Here is an 18,952-nt window from a genome sequence, read left to right on the forward strand (position 1 = left end):
TGGATTGGACTTCCGTCGGGCAACTTTCTTTCTATTTTCTTGTGATTTTTCAATACATTTTTATTTTAGCCAATTAAATAGTTTTTTTTAAAAACCATTTTCCCACCCACTCCGTAACAGTACACTTAGTTTTTGTTGTGAAGAAAAAATATAAAAGTTTTATGAAAGTTTTTAGCATTAAATTTTTATACTGGGTGCCCCATAAGTCCTTTGAATTTTAAATTTCGAATAAAATTCAGATGGCGCGCGGGAATGGCGCGCGGGGTGCGGGGATAGCATCAACGGTCTTTCGGAATTCATTCAGTTTTATCGGAGCAGACCGTGGTTTTTGTGTGCTTGAGTCACAACAATGATTCGGCCACCATTGCGCGGCGTAAAGGACATTGGGCGAGATGTTTGAATGTTGGTCTACTCCCCCTCTAGTAATGAGTTATACATCATTTGAAAGGTCTTTTTAAGCGTTACATTTTGTACTTACTGCATCATACATATCTACTTACATACTACATACCAATTCTTAGTACTTTAGATGTTAGAACATGTTTAAGGTTTTTTATCGATAGTTAGTTTCAAGTCCTTAGAATCCTTCTCTAGTAATTAATTATATATCACTGTAAAGACCTTTTTAAATAGAACATTTCGTACTTAAATACCTCTAACAAATTGCCAGTACTTAAGAAGCTACAGTAGATTTTAGACATAGTTATTATTTCTCTAAACATGGTCTAACTCCCTAAATACTAACAAATGACAATCGCCGCCGTACAAGAAAATACTCTACATAACACAAGCTTTCTATTGATGTATTACTTAATGCTAGAGGAGAGGTAGATCAAAACGCTCATTGTCATTTAGTGGCGAAAAAAATTGCTTCATTCCTCTAGGCATCGACTTAATATTTTTGATCCTAATGATCCCGCAGGACTTCTGAGGATCTGAGGCGGATGACGGGGAGTAGCGACCCCGCGCTTCTTTATAGCTTGTTGGTCAAAAATAATCTTTCTTGTTCTATTAGTCAATGCAATTTATTTGATACCCATATTGACAGATTTGTGAAAAGAAAAATATCATCTTTCTTCCATCTTGGACCAGCTTTCGATGAACAGCGAGTAGCAGTTCCGGCTTCCTATTTGCCCTTTCAAACAATAAAATCGTCATAAAATTTTGCGATAACTACACCTAAGTACAGCTCTCGTCAAATAGCTTTGCCGCTCAGTTAAAAAGTCGGAAATAACGAGCCGCCATTAAGTTTGGCAGGACTACAGGAATTCTGCACATAAAACACCCGAAGAAATAAATAAGTCTTCAAAATTTGCGGTCTTCAGAAATCCTAAAAACCGAAAAAAAAATATTCCGGCTACAACGTATTTTCTACCACTGATTTTCTAGCATTTTTTCAAAACAAATTAAGTCATTTTACTTTTCCTAATTTATTTTCAGATTATAGTATACAAAAGTGCAATTTAGTAATATTATAATATCAAATAATATAAAATTATTAAATCGATTCTTTATTTTAACGAATCGGATCATTCAATGCAAAACTTCTATCACCGTCGCCATCTTGTCTATGCGTCTTCAAATTAAAAAAAAAAACAACAAATGTAAACAAACATGGCGAGTTCGATCAGAATTCCCGGTAATTACGATTGGATTTTCAAAAGGTATATTACTAAAGGGATGCTAAATATGAAAGGTTTGAATGCGTCAAAATAATTTAAATTTATTTAATTATTTTATTTAGTACTCACAAATACGGTTTGATTGGAAAGAAAATAAATATGAGCGTAAATAATTAGGAAAATGTATGACTCATTCGCGGACCCCGATTGGGGTCTAAACCGAGCTTACGGTGACATTGATGTTCAGACCCCAATCGGAGTCCGCTACGGATTTGACGGTTAAACATAAATAATTTGATTACTTCGGGCATAAGTTTTATACTTAAAGGCTGAGTCTAGAAAATTGCTCAGTAGACAACAAACTTATTGAGAATTATTAGCATGAAAAGAACAATATGAGCAAACACATCAGCAGTAAATAAAGGCTTCATTGTAGGGTGACGAGTCAATTCTCGGCGCTCACGGGGAGCCAATGGGAAGTGATTAGCTGTTATACAGCCGAGACGCGAGTTACACACACACACGCATACACTCATAGTGAATACCATGGCATTAGTGGAGTATATGGAGTTGGTTCACAGGGCGGAGAAGATGAGCTTAAGATATTAGATTTTAGGAGTAAGCTACTGCATAACTTTCCATCATCTTTGAGCTGTGCCCTACCGGGTCCATAATGTGTCCACCCTATAAAAAGTACCTATTAATATAACATATGAAATGCTAATAAAGAATTGAGTACATAATGGTTTTCCTTGGTGGATTTTCAATAAACGCCTTGAAAATAGGCTATGAATATATAATATATGTAGACAGCTCTACAGTACGATTAGGTTTACCAATGCGGTTTTATTGGCAGACTTTGTTTGAAAAATATGTATAGTGTGTGTGTGTGTGGTGAGCGATCAAACAGCCGTTCGTGACACGCAGCGTGGCGAGGACGGCACGCGCACTAACCGCACAATACATACAGCACTTCTGTATGTGTGTGTACACTCAAAATGACTTATTCTGCATGCATTATATACTTTCGTAATATTTAAAACTTTCACAGCTATAAGAAACGAATAAAATTCATTAAACTGTAACAGAAGCAGAGGAAAGAAAGCGAACGATAAGTCGAGTGTAGTGCAACAACGTCGAGGTAACTGCGACTTTATGCAATAACAACGAGACAGAACACAGACACAAACATACAGACACACAGACGCGATGACGTCACAACCCCAGCGCGGACCCTAATGAGATCTAATGCTTACTTTTAATTCACTCTTGCATTCATAATTGCATTTGAATTTTAAAATGAAATGACGACAGTAGCGACCTCTGCTGCAGTAGAGTTATTTAAAGTTTTGTTGTCGCAGCCAGATGGTTGCTTTAAATAGGAGTTTGAAGTAAAACTCTTGAGAGTTATGTCTGGTCTCTCAACAACAGAGTACTGCTAAGTCGTGATCATGGGTTGCACAGTATCTATTTTTGTGGATAATTTGGCTATTCTAATAATTGGATTATGAAGAGCATACAGTAACTGTTATTGTTAAGTACCTAATCACTTGGAACACTGATACTTCTATCACAGATTACTATAATAGTCACTAACTAAGTTATGCTTTAACTTATATGAAAAGAAAATTTTGTACGAAAGTGTGCAGTCAGTAAAGTCGGCATTTCGTTTTTATTTTGTTTATTTACTGAATAAAAAAACAAATAGAGTGAAGAAGAAGACACATTTTACACAAAACTTGTGATTCGATCTGCTGCACAATTTAATAATATGATATTTTGTTGCAACGATTCCATGAACTCGCTCTAAGAACTCCTTTGACGATCTCAGATAAAATATCTCGTTCAGAGTTGCATCTTAACAAAGATCGCGAGCAATTCATCGATATTACGTCATTAAATATTACTTCCCGACTGAATCAAAGAAATCTTACAGAGTCACAGCGATCACAGTCAAAAGCACATTGAAGGGGTTTAAATATTTTTACAGTGGTTTATTATGCTAAACAACTATGTACCTTATGGTCACGATGCAGAACTGTTAATTACGAGTGGCATTTGGAAGCAAGCAGCTACCTTCGTCCAGAGCACTAGACGCCCAGTGTATCCAATTACCAGTCGTTAGTGGAGTGAACAAAGCCTCCCCCCCCCTCACTCGCGACACAAAGCCTTTCCGCAGCGGAGACTTTAACTGCATCCACGTCTTCATTGCTTAATCCTTCAGAACAGACTCGTCAATGGACACAATACCTACAGTTACAGATGAACTAATGCTTCAACAGCGTGGAATAACATGCAAACAGGGATTCGATTCTTTACTTAAGCGATATACGATTGATATCCAACTGAGATCCAATCACGACTCAATTACGATTGAAGCGATGTGGCATTTCGCTATTTTTAAATAAACGTTTTTATCCTTTTCTATGAATCATAAAATATAATCTGTAAATGAGTTACGATTGCAATATGATTGTAGAGCAGACTACCCTATAGACTAAATGGCAGACCAATAATGAAATGTCATTGGAATACGATCGGACTTATATTAGTAACAGAATGAGATTCAATTGTTATACAATTGTTATTAACTTAGCAGCATCAAGCCCCAGTTATAATAAATCTTAGTATGTACATTAACATGAACATTGCGATACGACAGATTTACGAGCGTACAGCACAGTGAACAGTGACCTTGGTGTGTTCCTGCAGCAGTCGGCTCATATAAATCACTGGAGCGATAAGTCTGCGTTCTACCTAACGTCGCTAATAAATAGAAAAATATCTTATTGATATCTATCATGTATCCGCGATGGCACTCGAACAGTGTCCTCATCTTGTCTCTTACTAAAATCTAATTTAATGAAAAGTACTATTTAGGGAACGTTGAAATAAACTTATTTTAATTTCTTATTGGATTTTGTTGTTACCCTTCTTCCCAAAAAGAGGAGGTTCTCAATTACATCCTTTTAGGTTCAGATATTTTGGATATTTGCAATTCATAGACGTGAAATAGTAAAGTATTGATATTGTAAGCTTCTTGTGCTCTAGTTAAAACTGTACACTTGCGGCAGATTTGTCTCGTAGGTAATGAGAAAATTATATTTCAAACAATGTATTGTAATACAAGTCTCATCCTTTCGGATTAATTCGTCGAATAGATGCTTATTAATTTCTATTCATTGTACGTGTTTGAGGAAACGGGAAGTATCTCATTAGAAACCGAACATAAGCCTCTTGACTGTGACTGTCCAAGTGTGAAATTGTTCACAATCACAATTGTCATTTTAATTATAATTTTATTTAAGTTACAAGTTTATTGTCTGCAACCTCTTCTGATGTAGAAAAGACTGAGCTTAATCAAGATGGATTGGGATTTTGACTGTGGAAAGCTCAGGGCTTTCCAAATCAAATATTTTACTGCCTACATTATCGCTAGAAGATAACTATTTGTTTGAATGAACATTTTAAACTGTACAACGTAACCCTTCACTTGTTTTCCAAACGTCAGATGCTGGGGTCAGCCCTCAACCCTCCCAAACTAGCGAGCTTAATTAACAGCCGCCGCACACGCGAAACTGTTGCTAATCCACATAGGCATAAGGCGCATTTTACATCGGCGCGGTGCGGTTTAATTATTATAATTCATATCGCCTAGTAATTGCAGAGTTTGAAGTGAAAGCCTTTCATCTGAGCGTCTGCGTCACTAATGGCGTATAATCCTAGACACGGCCGCGGGAAACTCTCGGCTTCTACTCTTTACAATTAGGCTCCGTCCTATACCTAAGCCATGTAACTTTACACTGGATCTAAAAGAAGCTAACATTATGTTCAGTCTATAGCAAACTAGTAACCAATCAGATCTTATTTCAACCCCTTTTCTGTAACTTAACTGTGACCTAAACATTTGATAATTCCAAAGAAAAACGCAAAAAAATGGAAAAGTGTGAAGCTGCCTCTCTTTCTCTACTCATTTGTTTTTTTTTTTATGGATTACCCTAGATTTGCACGTATCCCAGTAGGTACAATAACTGTCGTTAATCTTATGAAACTAATTACAATTTCCTGTTTTTCGCGCTTGGAAAATCTCCCCATATCGAACACTCGGATGTTATAAGTGCTGGCAGTAAATGTCAGCCTTATAATGAGAAGCCATATTGTTGGCGTCAGCTGTTCTGTTCCCGCGCCCGGGACTCGAACAGCTGACCACTACTGCACGCCTAGTACGAAATGTACGCGGACTCGAGGAAATTATGCTCGCATTTCTTTGTTCCCGTCATTAAGGAAAATGATAAGGAACGTACCAAAATCTATAAATGCCCTGAGAAGTAGAATGTACAGAATATAGAGATCGGAATGACCCCAGAATTTGGCACGAATTCCATATTAATCGTCTGGGTGTAAGTGTGTGGCCGCGATGTTCCCGGGCGAGCGCCGGGCACGCCGGGTCAAGCGGGGCACGATGTGTTGTGACCGACGATTACGACGAGCCCGCGCCGAGCAAACCCACTGTAACGCCGCTTATTTATATTCATTGTTCAGAACTTTCCTTAATTGTACATTGTGTCACACAAAGCGGATTAAATATTGCGATTCAACTTAAAAGTAGGGAGCAGTCGTTGAATGAAAACTCTTCAAGAAAAACCAAAGCAAATAGACTTGAATGTAACAATGGATTGTAAAGGCTCGCGTACGTACAGTTGCTCCGAATTATTTAGTAGGAGCTCAGGCTAATTAGTATTTCGGGAAATCGATTCGCGCTCTTTGTACTCTAATACCAAGATATTAGATAACATTTACGATACATACCGATAAAACATATGTAGCTCTAGAATATTTACATGAACAATGTTAATAAATCTGGTCTATTTACGGATTGTGAAATTAAATAATGTTCTGATGTCATTCACACAGATAATGAAAGTGAATATTAAATGCTAGTCGTGTTATGCAACCAGCACGTCATAATACTCAAAATAAACATATAAATGGAAGAAACCTCGGTAGTTGACACGATCAGCGCTCGGCCGTCGCGTAGTTCACAAATCGCGCGCGAATCCGCGTGACGTAGCTAGCGCGGCCAGCACAACAATGCATGAGTCAGTGCTGCCTTATCACGCGTAATGTAATTAGTAGGCAGGCGGCCGCTGCCACCAGCACACGCTACCTACTGCCACTGGCGAACATCATAATTGTTTGTATATATCATATAACGCAAACTCACAGTGCTGCGGCGCTCGCCTCGAGGGATGCTGCACACGGGCGAGGGTCGGGAGTATACAGAGAGTGCACTTACCGCGAGGTGTTGGTGGTCGGTGGTGTCGACAGCGAGTGGCCAGTGAGGTTATTCGTGTGTCGGAGGCGGTCGCGATACGTGCGTCCCGCGCGATGGCCCGGCGCCGACTGGCCGCGTCGATCGATAGCCCCGCCATCGCCGCGTTACGTTTCCTTTACACCAATCATTTCGAACCAATGTTACTTTTTTATGAAGTATTTTTTTCGTGGCAACGAAATTATTGCGATGTGCCAGCGATAGACATCGCTCGCTGTTCTCGTAAAGAAAAGCGGCATTATCATTTACTGGATGTCGATACTGAAGCGCTGTGGGAATTGTATAGAGTTTCCGATCGCATCCCACATAACATTAGGAGAGCGTCTCGTGCCGCGCACTGCACACTCGACTCTTTGTTTACTTGTATAAATGAGTCGCTGATAACGCGATTATCAAAGTAGATCAGCTGATGATAAGACTTTTGCTATCGTTATTAATAACAACTGTCGTAGGTATTATGTTAAGTTCAGTAATGTTATTGTTGCGCGGTTTGTCCAAGTAATCGAGTATGTACATAAATAAGTGATGGCTACGCTAATCACTCTATTGAGGGTATTCATTAGTCATGTTTTGACGGATATTAATGTGTGTATAGTTTGATGTGAGGCAAGGTCAATGTTTCCAGGTCAAGTTCAATTAGCAGTAGAGTGCAGGCGGCAGTGATTACTGCAGCCGAGCAGCCGGCAGTTAATGCTAATGACGCTGATAACAGAAAACGATTCCTAAGATTGGTGAGCATCTGGAGAGCGCTCCGAGGCTGTTTTTTTTAAGAAGTTATCGTTAAGAGAATAGTTATCGTCAAACTGTTCGCTAAAATGTTGTTGAGCTGATATTTAATGTACCTAACTATTTCTGTTTTATAGGTGTATAGTGTTGACAAAAACGACAATAGTTTTTGAGTTAAAGTAGAGCAAGTTTTCCGTTTCTAATTGGCCTGATGTCTCTGTGGAGCGGTGATTTCATCGCTCTCGATGATGTAGCTACGTTTGTCAGATAAAGGGCAGCAGTCCCCGTATTTGTGTGTCATACCTACGTTCCCGAGTAAAGCCGCGAGTAACAGCTAGTGTGACAGATGTCGAACTAGTTCGATGAATACGATGCGACGTGCAGTTCACCTGAACTAGTTCGATAGCTGACGGTGAACGTACTACAGTGTGGAACTACTTCACAACCGTACGTTTACTTTGTGTAGTTCTGCTGAACTACTGGGGCTCGATCCTGCTAATTTTACTTAACTAATTGTTATTCAATTTTCACATTTTTAACTTAGCAGAATCGGGCCCCTGAATTAACAACATTGGGAGGATTTATAAAAACAAAGTGGACGTTCTACGATCTCTTAGATGACCGCAGAGCTATGAGCTGATTGAGCTGGTGTCATGACGTCACAGATTGAAGATCTGACTCCTCTGTACGTTGCTCGAGTGACTGGTATTCATAGCCAAGCCATTCTATACCTATGTCACCAGTTTCGGAGTCAGTTGTGATGATGCACCCAACCTACCTGTCGCCTGTCATTAGCTAGCTAGTGTCATCGTCATGGCGAAAAAAATACGCAAGCCTGACATAACAATAGTGTAGCGAATCTAAAAGGTGAAGATTGTGGTGGACAAATAAGGTGTAGGTAAATAAAACCCTGCACTTCACTTTATAGTAATTGAATAAGACATTGCCATTTTCTTAGATTGCTTTAATTTTTCTGGCAAATAAACATTCTTATTAAATACACCACTGAAGGTCGTTTCGAAAGAACCTTCAAATTGAATGTAAAACGAGAGCAACAAACATTTAGAAAGTGTAACAAAGTAGTCTGTCGCTAGACGATGCCTCGAGCACTCAGATGCAGTTCATCGTCATCGTGATGACGTGTGTACATTATCTCATCATCTGCCTAGCCTTTTCCCAACTATGTTTGGGTCGGCGTCCTGTCTCACTAGATGCAGCTGAGTACCAGTATTACACAAGGATTATCTGACCTCCTCAACCCAGTTACCCGAGCAACCCAATACCCCTTGGTTAGACTGGTTTCTGACTACCCATAACGACTGCCAAAGACGTTCAAATGATAGCCAGTTCAGTAAATCGTCTCATGACGTCACAGTTGCACTCCAATAAATAAATAGACACGTAAACAACATATCCACGCCTACGTCTATTACTGCAAAACAACATTGACAAGCTTTTTAACTGTAGGATTTTCTTTTTAGAAGATTAATTTAAAACTAATAGATTGGCAGGCTGATTGAAGAGTAAGACACACAATTTTCCCTATATGTCTGCCTTTTAGTGCTTTTACGGTAATTTGCGAGAAGGGGAACTACAGTCACTGTTACCTATTTTGATAAAGTCAATAATATCTTTGGCTTTTTCCGAGCCAGTTCTTAGATCCATCTTCTGAATAAAAAAGACTATAGGTAGGTAAAGAAACCACTGGCAACTTGAGACCTCATCGTACCCGGTCGGGTATCACCGGCTCTGATCGGAATAGATCGGAAGCTTTAAACATCATCGCTCTTTATTAGAAAACTCGTCTGTTGTGTCTTTTTAATTCTCGGATTTCTGTTCCGCGTTACGTAAGGTTGCGGGCTATGGGGCGGCGAAACGCGGGGAGAGGCGAGGGGCGCGGGGGGGGTGAAGTCTGTACATTTATCTTCGTCCACAACACTTCGCTTTCGGCACTCAAATGAGCGCGGATTTGGAAAATGCAACAGACATAAGGAAAATAGCGTTTGCAACATTACATTCATATCTGAGTGATCAATCTGACGACTGTGTTCTTGTGACAGAGATTTATGTGCTCTGTGACTACGTTGTGGAAGGTCAGTTCGTACATTCTTCACGCACGCATTACCTGAGGGATGGTTACTCCTAATGTAACTTAAAACTATCAAATATAATGTAAATTATATACCTACCTACTATGGCCTAGAAAAAGTTCTTAGATCCTCCATTCACTCCATTCTATAAAAAAACGCAAATATTCTTGTAGATTCTTAGAAGGCTGAAAATATACATTTATGCCGTTCTATTCCTTGTTCATACGTAGTTGCAAGGAGTACTCGTACAGCAGTATAACATATAGTTTTTAATTAAAAACCTTTTTTACATAGTGAGGGAAGATGCTCGCAAAAAGCGTAAAGAATGCCAGTTCACTTGTTCCATAGAAAATGTAACAAAGACATCCTTTTTGTTCGCGACACAGAGACGCTGAATACTTTGTTTACTATCATAGAGGCAACATATTCTTGGATGTACATACTAGAATATTCGTAAAGGATATACCTACCAAAATAGTAAAAAAGTGCTCTTAACAAATATGCAATGGTGCATGTTATATACCTAGTCTAGTTACAGCCTATTTATCGTCCCACTGCTGGGCACAGGCCTCCTCTCACACGGAGAAGGATTGAGCATTATATGTTATATACCTACCTAATAATAAATAAATATTCATATAAATAATTGAATGGATATACATATATGTATAAATATGTATGGTGTGACTTAAACGGCGCTTCGTTGACCGTAAGCCCTAGCTAGACTATTAGGTTTTTACAGATCTATCCAGGTTGTAAGTCTGGACGAGATTTTCTGTGAGAGGTTTATGGAAAGCAGCACACAGGACCGATGGGAAATAGGAATCAGTAGGTACTTACAAAGTTCCGCCGGTTGCTGCAACTTGATCCACTCACACAGTACACAGATCACTTGTACACATGTTATTTAATGGTTTGATGGGCGCCCAGTAACTCCCTGCAGGGGTTGTTGACTAGTTTAAGAAGTTTATTGAAGTTTAGACCTAGTTTTTGAATTTATTTTGCGGCGCGTTATGGCGGCCGGCGTCGTGTTTTTGGCACTCGCGCGCGAAAGTTTTTTTGTATTGACGGTGGCGCCACGTCTCGCTTGGTGAGTGGCAGTTTTTGGAACTAGGAGAGGGAAATTGAAGGAACAAGGAATGCATGCAAGCTCAAACAATGTAGTTTGTTGCTAGGAATCATATTTTTGTATATATATTTATTGCCTGTATTGTTTTTAAATTACAGTTCATCAAGGCAGAGAGTAAGTACTAAGAAAGAAACAAAGCCGATCTTCTTGTCTTTTCAGGGAGACTGTAGTATCTGCTGCCAGAAGTGATACGTTCTATTCTATTCTATTTTTGAATATGGCAATCCGTGTCGATGTCAATTCGACGATTCTGCCAATGACAAGTGGGATGACAAGCAAGTAGATACGTTACATTTGACGGGCTTGCAGCAGAGGTGGCAGGAGAGCTATACAGACCAATGTTTATGACGATTTCCTGATTTTTATGACAGCGCCATCTAGACCACGCCGAGTGGACTTACCGGAGCGCCCACCTCACCTCATCCGTAGAGCTCTCAGAAACTATTTTCATCAACCTTTGCTTCAGGTTTTGGAGGTACTTAAATCTTAACAATTGTATACAAAAATAGTCTACAAAGACAAAATCTAATAAATATAATAGAAATTAACCTAAGAAATTATTTTTGTGTCTACATATAAGTATTCAATTTCAGAGACTATTGAAATGAATAAAGGAGAGAGAATACTAATGCAAAACGGCAAACTTAAAGTATCATAATGTGAATGCTGAACGAAGCCATTTTCACAAGTTTTCAAGTTCTCTCAGAGGAAACACTTTGCGGAAATGATATGCTCCGGACGGATCGCTCTGTAAGTCAGGACTGCTAGGAATATACTGAAAACTTTCTCGTTCGAATCGTTCACAAACTGTGTTATGATCCCTTGGTTTTATAAATAATGCAATAATTAATCAAATGTAAATTCGTTGTAAGAGAAACCAATAACTTAACATAAGAGATACCTTACAAAAAGTCACTTGAAATTATTTATGCTTTGTTCTTTACTAATTCCATTTTTCCAATAAAGCTGTTATTTGGCAACACTCGTGTACCAGGAGCGCAGAGTGGTGGCGGAGCATCGATCAAACTCCCCAATATTAACCGATACTAAACACTGTTTAACGTCGGCTGCAGCTCGCTGAGTTCCACTTACTTTCAGAATTGGTTTGTAATATTTTTATACAGTTGCATGAACTTGTCAAAAATCCATTAACTGTGCTTCTTAAATAAATTTGAATAGTATAACGTTTGCATGGTGCTGCAGAACAACAGCTGTCAACATGAATCTCCAAGAGTTCCTCGTGGCGAAGTTCACGAGCTGGTCGCCGCCGGAGCCCGAGGTGCTGAAGCGCACCAAGTACTCCATCACCCTCGCGTGGCGCAACGTGGAGCCCTTCCACTTCATCGCCGACCAGCTCCTCTACCGCCTCGAGAAGAATGACAAGATGCCGCCCTGGATCGTCGTCTATAGGTAAGGAACCCAATTGATTTTGTTTGAAATTAAACTCTTAATGTAGACTAATGAAGTTTAGAATAGTGGGGAATTGACCAAGAGATATGGTCTAGTGCGGTATACATTCAGCCTATTTTTTAACTAGTCTTAATTTTCAGAGGAGGGAAAACTTCGAAAGAAATAGACAACCTAGCCTCTAGGAACTGCCACAAGTTTCGCCTCAAAGTGATTGTGAAGGCAACTGCTGTTCCCTCTCTAGCGGAACGAGCCATACAGTTCTATGGCGACGAGGCCACCGTGCGTGACAAGATGAAAGTCTTAGAGCAGCAGAACGAAGAGGATGACAATAAAAGTAACGATGTTAGAGGAGCTGGTGATGCAGCTGATACAGAATCACATAGTACTGACACAACTAATGCAGTTAAGGAAAGTGGTGATGATCAGAATAGAACTAAAGAAAACAGGTAACAGATGTACTTATGTTGAAGTTAATAATGATATGACGAGTTGTTATACATTAAGTAATAGTCTCAGATCATCAGCGCACAGTGGTGGGTGGCTGGAGTCGCGCTGGTCGGCGCTGACGTGGGGCAGCACGGACACGGACGGCACCTCCGCCGTGTGCTTCTGCATGGCGGTGCGCTGCGGGTACATCAAGCAGGTACTGCACTACTGTTACAGCTACTCACGCTAAAGATCAACTACATATTTTACTGTCTACATTTGTTATTCACTCATCATGATTAGACCAACAACAAAAATACAAGGGCTATGCAGTAACTACTTACAGTCATGCGTTCAGAATTTCTTGACAAACCTCTTATCTAGAACGTGAAGATGATATTTTAATTTGACGTGATTATAAAACGTGTTGTGTTCAGGTGCAAGGCATGCTGGACGAGCGGCCGGCGCTGATCGGCATCGTGAACTCTACCAATGGCTTCACCCCTCTCGCCACCGCCGTCAGGAAAGGTATCGATCGAGCTAAAACTGTTAGCGACACACTTCCGACCAAAATAGTCGGACAAATCCAGCCTTCCATTAGCAACGTCCGCATACAACTATATAAAGCACAGGCTAATAATTCGTTAAAATACATTTTTAGATATTTTGTCTTATGCAAATGGTTTTCTAATCTCTAATGTTGGCTAATCTCCTTACATAAGAACGGCCGCCGTAGCAGATAATCGTCTAGGAGGACATCATCGTCATCATTGGGCTTATGAAGTACTCAATGTATGGTGTGAATGGCAGGAGACATCAACACGGTGCGGTTCCTGGTGCTGGCGGGCGCGGAGCTGGAGCAGCGCTCGGGCTCCGGGCAGACGGCGCTGCACCTCGCCGTGCTGGGCGCTCGCGTACCCATCGCGCAGCTACTACTAGACCAGGGGGCGGACTTCCAGGTCACTACTGTGCTATGTGGAAAAACTATCACTAACAATACTAAGTTCCCTGTCATAGTCTTAAGATCAACTTTTCACATCCTACTAAATGTTATTACATACATATTATAATGGTCTTTTTATATGTATCCGGGACTGCATGTGTAGGATAGTTACATAATATGTTGTACATGTAAGTAGGCGTTAGCAACGAATAGCCGAAGATCGAGAGAAATGGAAAGTTTTGTTTGAGGCCTTTACCTAGACCTTCACATACTTCAAATTAGTAAATAAAATTTAAATTAAGGTAATTTAAGATTATACAGAAATATAAGTCTCTATATCCTGGAATTATTATTACTGGAAATATAATGAGGTATGTACTGGTGCAGGCGCGTGACCTGAACGGGCTCCGCGTGGAGCACTACGCGGTGGACTCGGGCGACGTGGCCACGTTGCGCTTCATCCTCGACCGCGGCGGAGACGTGCACGCCGAGGACAACCACGGCTGGACGCCGCTCTTCAGGGCGCGTCAGTATCGTGACCGTTCCATATGCAACAATTCATATATAAATCATTGTTGAAAGGTTCTGTTAATCTACAGACAAACATGTGTTGCTGGGGAGTTCGTTGCGCCACTTCTTCCCAGTAACAACATAGAGGAAGTGGTGAAGGGTGGGCATTTTGGGGGCTGTCTTTTGTAATTTAAAGCAATTTTATTTGACGTTCAAAAAGTGCTGTTTTGCCGCCAGGTTGGAATAAATGATTATTGATTTTGACTCAATATAATTAAATAGATTGCGTGCGATTAGATTTTGCTTGTTGGAAACATTCAAGAACTCCACAGGAGCAAAGTCCACCTTAATTGAATGCCTTTTTAAGTGATAGATAGTAACAAGAGATGTTCCGTGTTGCAGTGTGCCAGAGCGCGTCGACGGAGATGATCGAGGAGCTGGTCTCCCGCGACAGCGCGCTGGGCATGGCGGACCGCGCCGGCCTGCCGCTCGCCTCCGTCGCGCGCCTTCTCGTCGACGCACAGTCAGTCACTACACTCACTAGCACCACAACACCCAAATACTCATCATCTTCCGAGCATTTTTCCCAACTATGTTAGGGGTCAACTTCCATTCTAACTGATAGCTGAGTACCAATGTTTTACAAGGAGCGATTGCCCTATCTGACCTTACCTTCACCTAAATACTTATGTTTAAGTCTGTTTTGCGCTTACTACGGTATTGGTAATTGTTACACTTACACTTCATACTACATCGTGCGGTCATACTAGGTCGCGAGCGCGACTGCTGTGCACGAGGTCTCGGGTTTGATTACCGGGTCGGGTCGAAATTCCTTCATTGGTTTTAGAAGCTTTTACAAAGTAGCCTTAAAGTAGTGATTGATACACCCGTGCTCTTCGGTCGTGACAGACTTTCCATCTCATCGGCCTATTTGAGTGAAGGAATAGAGAGTGCGCATGTCTGTGCAACATGTCGTTCCTAGCTGATTGATCTCCTTGGCCGATGAGAACAGCCACCTTGGCCGAAAATCGACAAGAAGGTCATCATTATCATAATATCGATGGATATAAAAAAAAAACGAAAGTCTAAAACATGAGTAAATAAAGGCATGTGTTGCAGGGGCCGCACCCGTGAGTCGGTGCTGCGACTGGTCGACTCGAGCTATCCGCACGAGAAGGCGCTCGCCAACTTCACGCGCCTCACCAAGAAGATCTACAACGTGCACTCGCTGCTCAAGCTGCCCACGCCTAAGACCTCGCAAAACGTTACCCCATCCTAAACAACTACACTTCTTAAAATGTACTTATGACTGTCAAAATCCTTTACATTACTTTTGTTTAAAATAACACTCGTTGTGTAAAGGTTGTAAACCGTTTTATTCACGTGTTTTTTTTTTTCATCTAAAAGGTTCGATTATTGTAGATTTCAGTTAATAAAAGTACCTTAATAAACTGTAACACTAATTTTATTAGAAAATAAAAATATTTACAAAATTCTTACTAACTAACGGAGTATTGAATTGCATTATGCGTGTAACAAAGTGGTAACAGGTGCGGTTCACGTAGAACACGAGAGGCCGAGCGGCGCGAAGAGCGAAGACACGAGCGTCCCACAGCCAACCCCGATACTTGACATTATCCGACACGAAATGCATTTCATGGCAAGCCCTATACAATATCCAATAAATAATTAAATAATAATGTGTAAGTTACGCGAACGTGAGACCCAGCACGAGCAGCAGTAGATGCGGCGTCCAGCAGAGGCGCGGGGCGGCCGCCGTCGCGCGCTGCTCCTTCTCGAACTCCACTTGGTTCTTGGGCATGCTGTGCCCGTTCGTCTGCACTTCTTCTATTTCTCCCATCTCAAACTGTGTAGTTTTTGTGTCCCTTCGCTCTCGCATATTCCTGTCCTCTCCGTCGTCATCATCATCATATTCTTGTTCCATTATATCTTCGAATTGGTGCAGTGTATCAGTCACCTCTACTTTTTGACTGCCTTCTGCCTTTAAGTCTTCTGGTTTTTTAATATTAACTAATTTTAACTGCGTCGTCTTCCTGTCTTGCGCTTTTGTTAAAATAGCAGTTTCTTGTGCTTCTTTGTTAATGTGAGCTGCTACAGGAGGTGGTATTTCACCCTTAAAAGGACCGAATTGTGGCGTCTTTAACAGTTGCTCGTAGTTAGCTGGTAACTTGGCAGAAAACAACTTAGACGAAGATTTATTTCCATCCGACACACTTGTCAGAGTGGCTGCTGATACAGTTTTGCCATCGTAAGTGGTGAAAGTTTGGTCACTGGATACAGACAGTTTTTGAGAATGCTCTTTTGTTGGTTTGGGATCAGGAGGAAGATAATGTGGGCTAATTCTATCTGACTCCATCATCAAATCACCGGGTACCTCCCTCTCTACGTTTTTTTTGCTGAACAAATCTTGTTTTTGAGTCACGTTCTTGACATATACTGGATGTGGCCTATCTTCTTTGGCATGATTAATTGGGAATATTTCCTTGGTGCGATCATTGGTGGGCAACAAGTGATCTGGTGGGGATGGTATGAACATAGGCTCGAATGTCTCTGTGATCTTGTCGCTGGGAGGGTACTGGTGGTTTGACAATATTTGCTGCGAGTCCTCGTAATCGTCTTCGACATCGGAATCCTCCCGCCTATTAGCGCTTGCTTCGTAATCGGCTATCCTATCCACACTAGCCATTAATGGCTCTCTAATGATAGGCTTAAAACCACTCTCAACAACAATTGAGTCAGGTTTAAATCCTGTATTGACGGCGGGAGGGATTGTAGACTTTTCAGCGGACTCACCAATGAAATCCGATGACTTTATTTCGTTCTGTGACTGTTGCTCCTTGTCTTGTTGTAAATGCACATTTGGTGTTGATTGATAGAACACTGGAGCGGGGGTGGGCGGCGTCCTCATGCCGAGCTGCTTCGTGGGGATCATCTGTTGGTCGAGAGGCATCGGGTTGTCCATCGGCTTGCCTAATATAATCTGACCAGGTTTGTTAAAGTACGTCTGCACGTTGCTATGTTGAGCAATAGCGTCGCTGCTACCCGGTAGCATTATTTGACTTTTGACTACTTGGTTGGCAATAATATCCGTTTGACCCAAATTCAATGTCTGACTTGGAGCCGGTAACTGTACATTGTTTGGGCCTGGTTTACCCATTATAATTGCGTGAACTGGATTATTTGGTGTCTTCGAAAATGGTACGGGTGCTATGTTTGGTTTGGATCCTAATGTATTATAGTGAGGCTTATTTTGTTGATGCGATGGAGGACCCGGTTTTATTGGTGCGGGCCGATTATGATTATGATCGACCGGCCTATTCATGTTCGGCTGTAAACGGTTTTGGTTGAACTTTGGTGGCGGCTTCTTCAGCGGTCCGTGCTGGCCGTGGTGGTTGGGTAGAGGCAAGGGATAACCCATGCCCCCTTTCTGATGATATATCGGTAGTGGACGACGTTTAATCTCAGGAGGAGCCGGACGCCGGAACGGAGGTCGCATGTTATTCATGGCTTTGTGAGGAGTCGGCCTTAAAACTGATTGCAAAGTCAGAGGCTTTTGGTTACCCGGTAAGAAGAAGTTTTCGGGCAATTTCGCTGTATCGACGACATATTCGTCGTCGTCTCGGAAGGGCTGCTCGGCGAACTCCGTGTCCTGCGGCTCCTCGTGCACCTGGTACTGGTGGCGCGAGGTGTTCTGCTGCGAAATTTCTTGCATCTGGTTCTCCAAGTTCTCCACGGCTTCGATCACTTCCTTCAGTTCTACTTTGGATATCGGCAATTCAGAATACTCCTGTCTCTTATTGTACGGCGTCTTGTCTGGCTCCGGGTACACTTCTCCTGTGAGTCCGCTGTCCATCTTAATTCTACTGAAATCGTCATAATTCGTTTTCGTATTGATTATTTTCTGTATTTTCTTGCGCTCATCTATAAAGTTACGGTCAGGAGAGAGTCGTGTGGGTACCTGCACGGACTCGTCGCCGCGGAGGTCGTCGGGCGGCAGTACTTGTGCAGCCACGCGACTCTCCTCGCCCTCCTGCGCGTCGCACTCGTCCACTACATTGATCTTCCAGCCGAGGTGGCGGTGCGTGAAACACTGCAACAGACAAACACGTTACTATCCCGAACTATTACAAACCCTAGCGAGCTAATCAAACTTTCACCATCCAATTACATTGAGAAGTTATCGAGCTATCTCATGCACAGAGAAGGCTTGGAAGGCTGAAACAGAAAAACAGATAGTAAAGATTATATACATACAGAATGACTGGCCGCACTACGGTGATGCTCCGGTGAAGGGGTACATCTCCATAGTGCGGCTGATGTTACGACAGACACGATATTTACAGTCGCGCGACACACATCTGAACAAGAGCTACAGAGTTGTGCGCGAGTATGACTCGCTCAGTAAAGAAGGCGTCTGAAGTGGATGTACCCGTGTGCTACACACACAGGTATGAAGTGTAGTGTACATGCGCAGTACTACTTGCGTTTACTTGACACGTTCACTTTCATTATGTAAGTGTGAAGGAGAGAGTGATGCAGTATGAGATAAATGTAGAGAACAGATGCATAGTTGTAGTGAAGGAGAATGTTGATCGAGTTTGTATGGTATGTATTTGGACATATATAAAATATTCTTGAAGTCAAACTAAATAATGTATTTATAGCTGCGGCAGCAATGCTACGGCACGTCTCAATACATGCATGGCTTGACAAATAAATTAAGGAGTAGTTAAACGTGAACAT

General features: G+C 41.4%; 3 protein-coding genes across 5 annotated transcripts in view; 1 reads left to right on the forward strand and 2 right to left on the reverse strand.

Annotated features, from left to right (window-relative positions):
* The window catches only part of LOC110376027 (complexin), a 250,194-nt gene extending 243,119 nt beyond the window's left edge, over positions 1 to 7,075 (reverse strand). Inside the window, exon 1 of the mRNA XM_021334350.3 lies at positions 6,919 to 7,075. The gene's annotated coding sequence lies outside the window, so the exon portion shown is untranslated. The remainder of the gene's footprint in view (positions 1 to 6,918) is intronic.
* Positions 7,076 to 12,655: 5,580 nt separating this feature from the next.
* On the forward strand, positions 12,656 to 15,578 carry LOC110376035 (ankyrin-1). Its single transcript, XM_049849330.2, has 6 exons — positions 12,656 to 12,952; positions 13,173 to 13,263; positions 13,546 to 13,694; positions 14,066 to 14,204; positions 14,591 to 14,711; positions 15,308 to 15,578. The coding sequence occupies exons 1-6, from the start codon at positions 12,668 to 12,670 to the stop codon at positions 15,465 to 15,467; spliced, it is 945 nt and encodes a 314-aa protein (XP_049705287.2). The 5' UTR covers positions 12,656 to 12,667; the 3' UTR covers positions 15,468 to 15,578.
* Positions 15,579 to 15,635: 57 nt separating this feature from the next.
* LOC110376045 (protein Skeletor, isoforms B/C) overlaps positions 15,636 to 18,952 on the reverse strand; it is a 33,203-nt gene continuing 29,886 nt past the window's right edge. Inside the window, exons 14-15 of one of the 3 annotated variants that reach the window (XM_049849269.2) lie at positions 18,168 to 18,299; positions 17,930 to 18,069 (exon numbers count right to left, since the gene is read on the reverse strand). In XM_049849269.2, coding sequence (XP_049705226.1) covers positions 18,064 to 18,069; positions 18,168 to 18,299 — 138 coding nt within the window. In that variant the 3' untranslated portion in view covers positions 17,930 to 18,063. Of the gene's footprint in view, positions 18,300 to 18,952 lie in introns of all 3 variants that reach the window. The other 2 variants (XM_049849270.2, XM_049849268.2) reach the window with 2 other exon arrangements.

The sequence above is a fragment of the Helicoverpa armigera genome, chromosome 21 (assembly GCF_030705265.1).
Source record: "Helicoverpa armigera isolate CAAS_96S chromosome 21, ASM3070526v1, whole genome shotgun sequence".
Lineage (NCBI taxonomy): Eukaryota > Metazoa > Arthropoda > Insecta > Lepidoptera > Noctuidae > Helicoverpa > Helicoverpa armigera.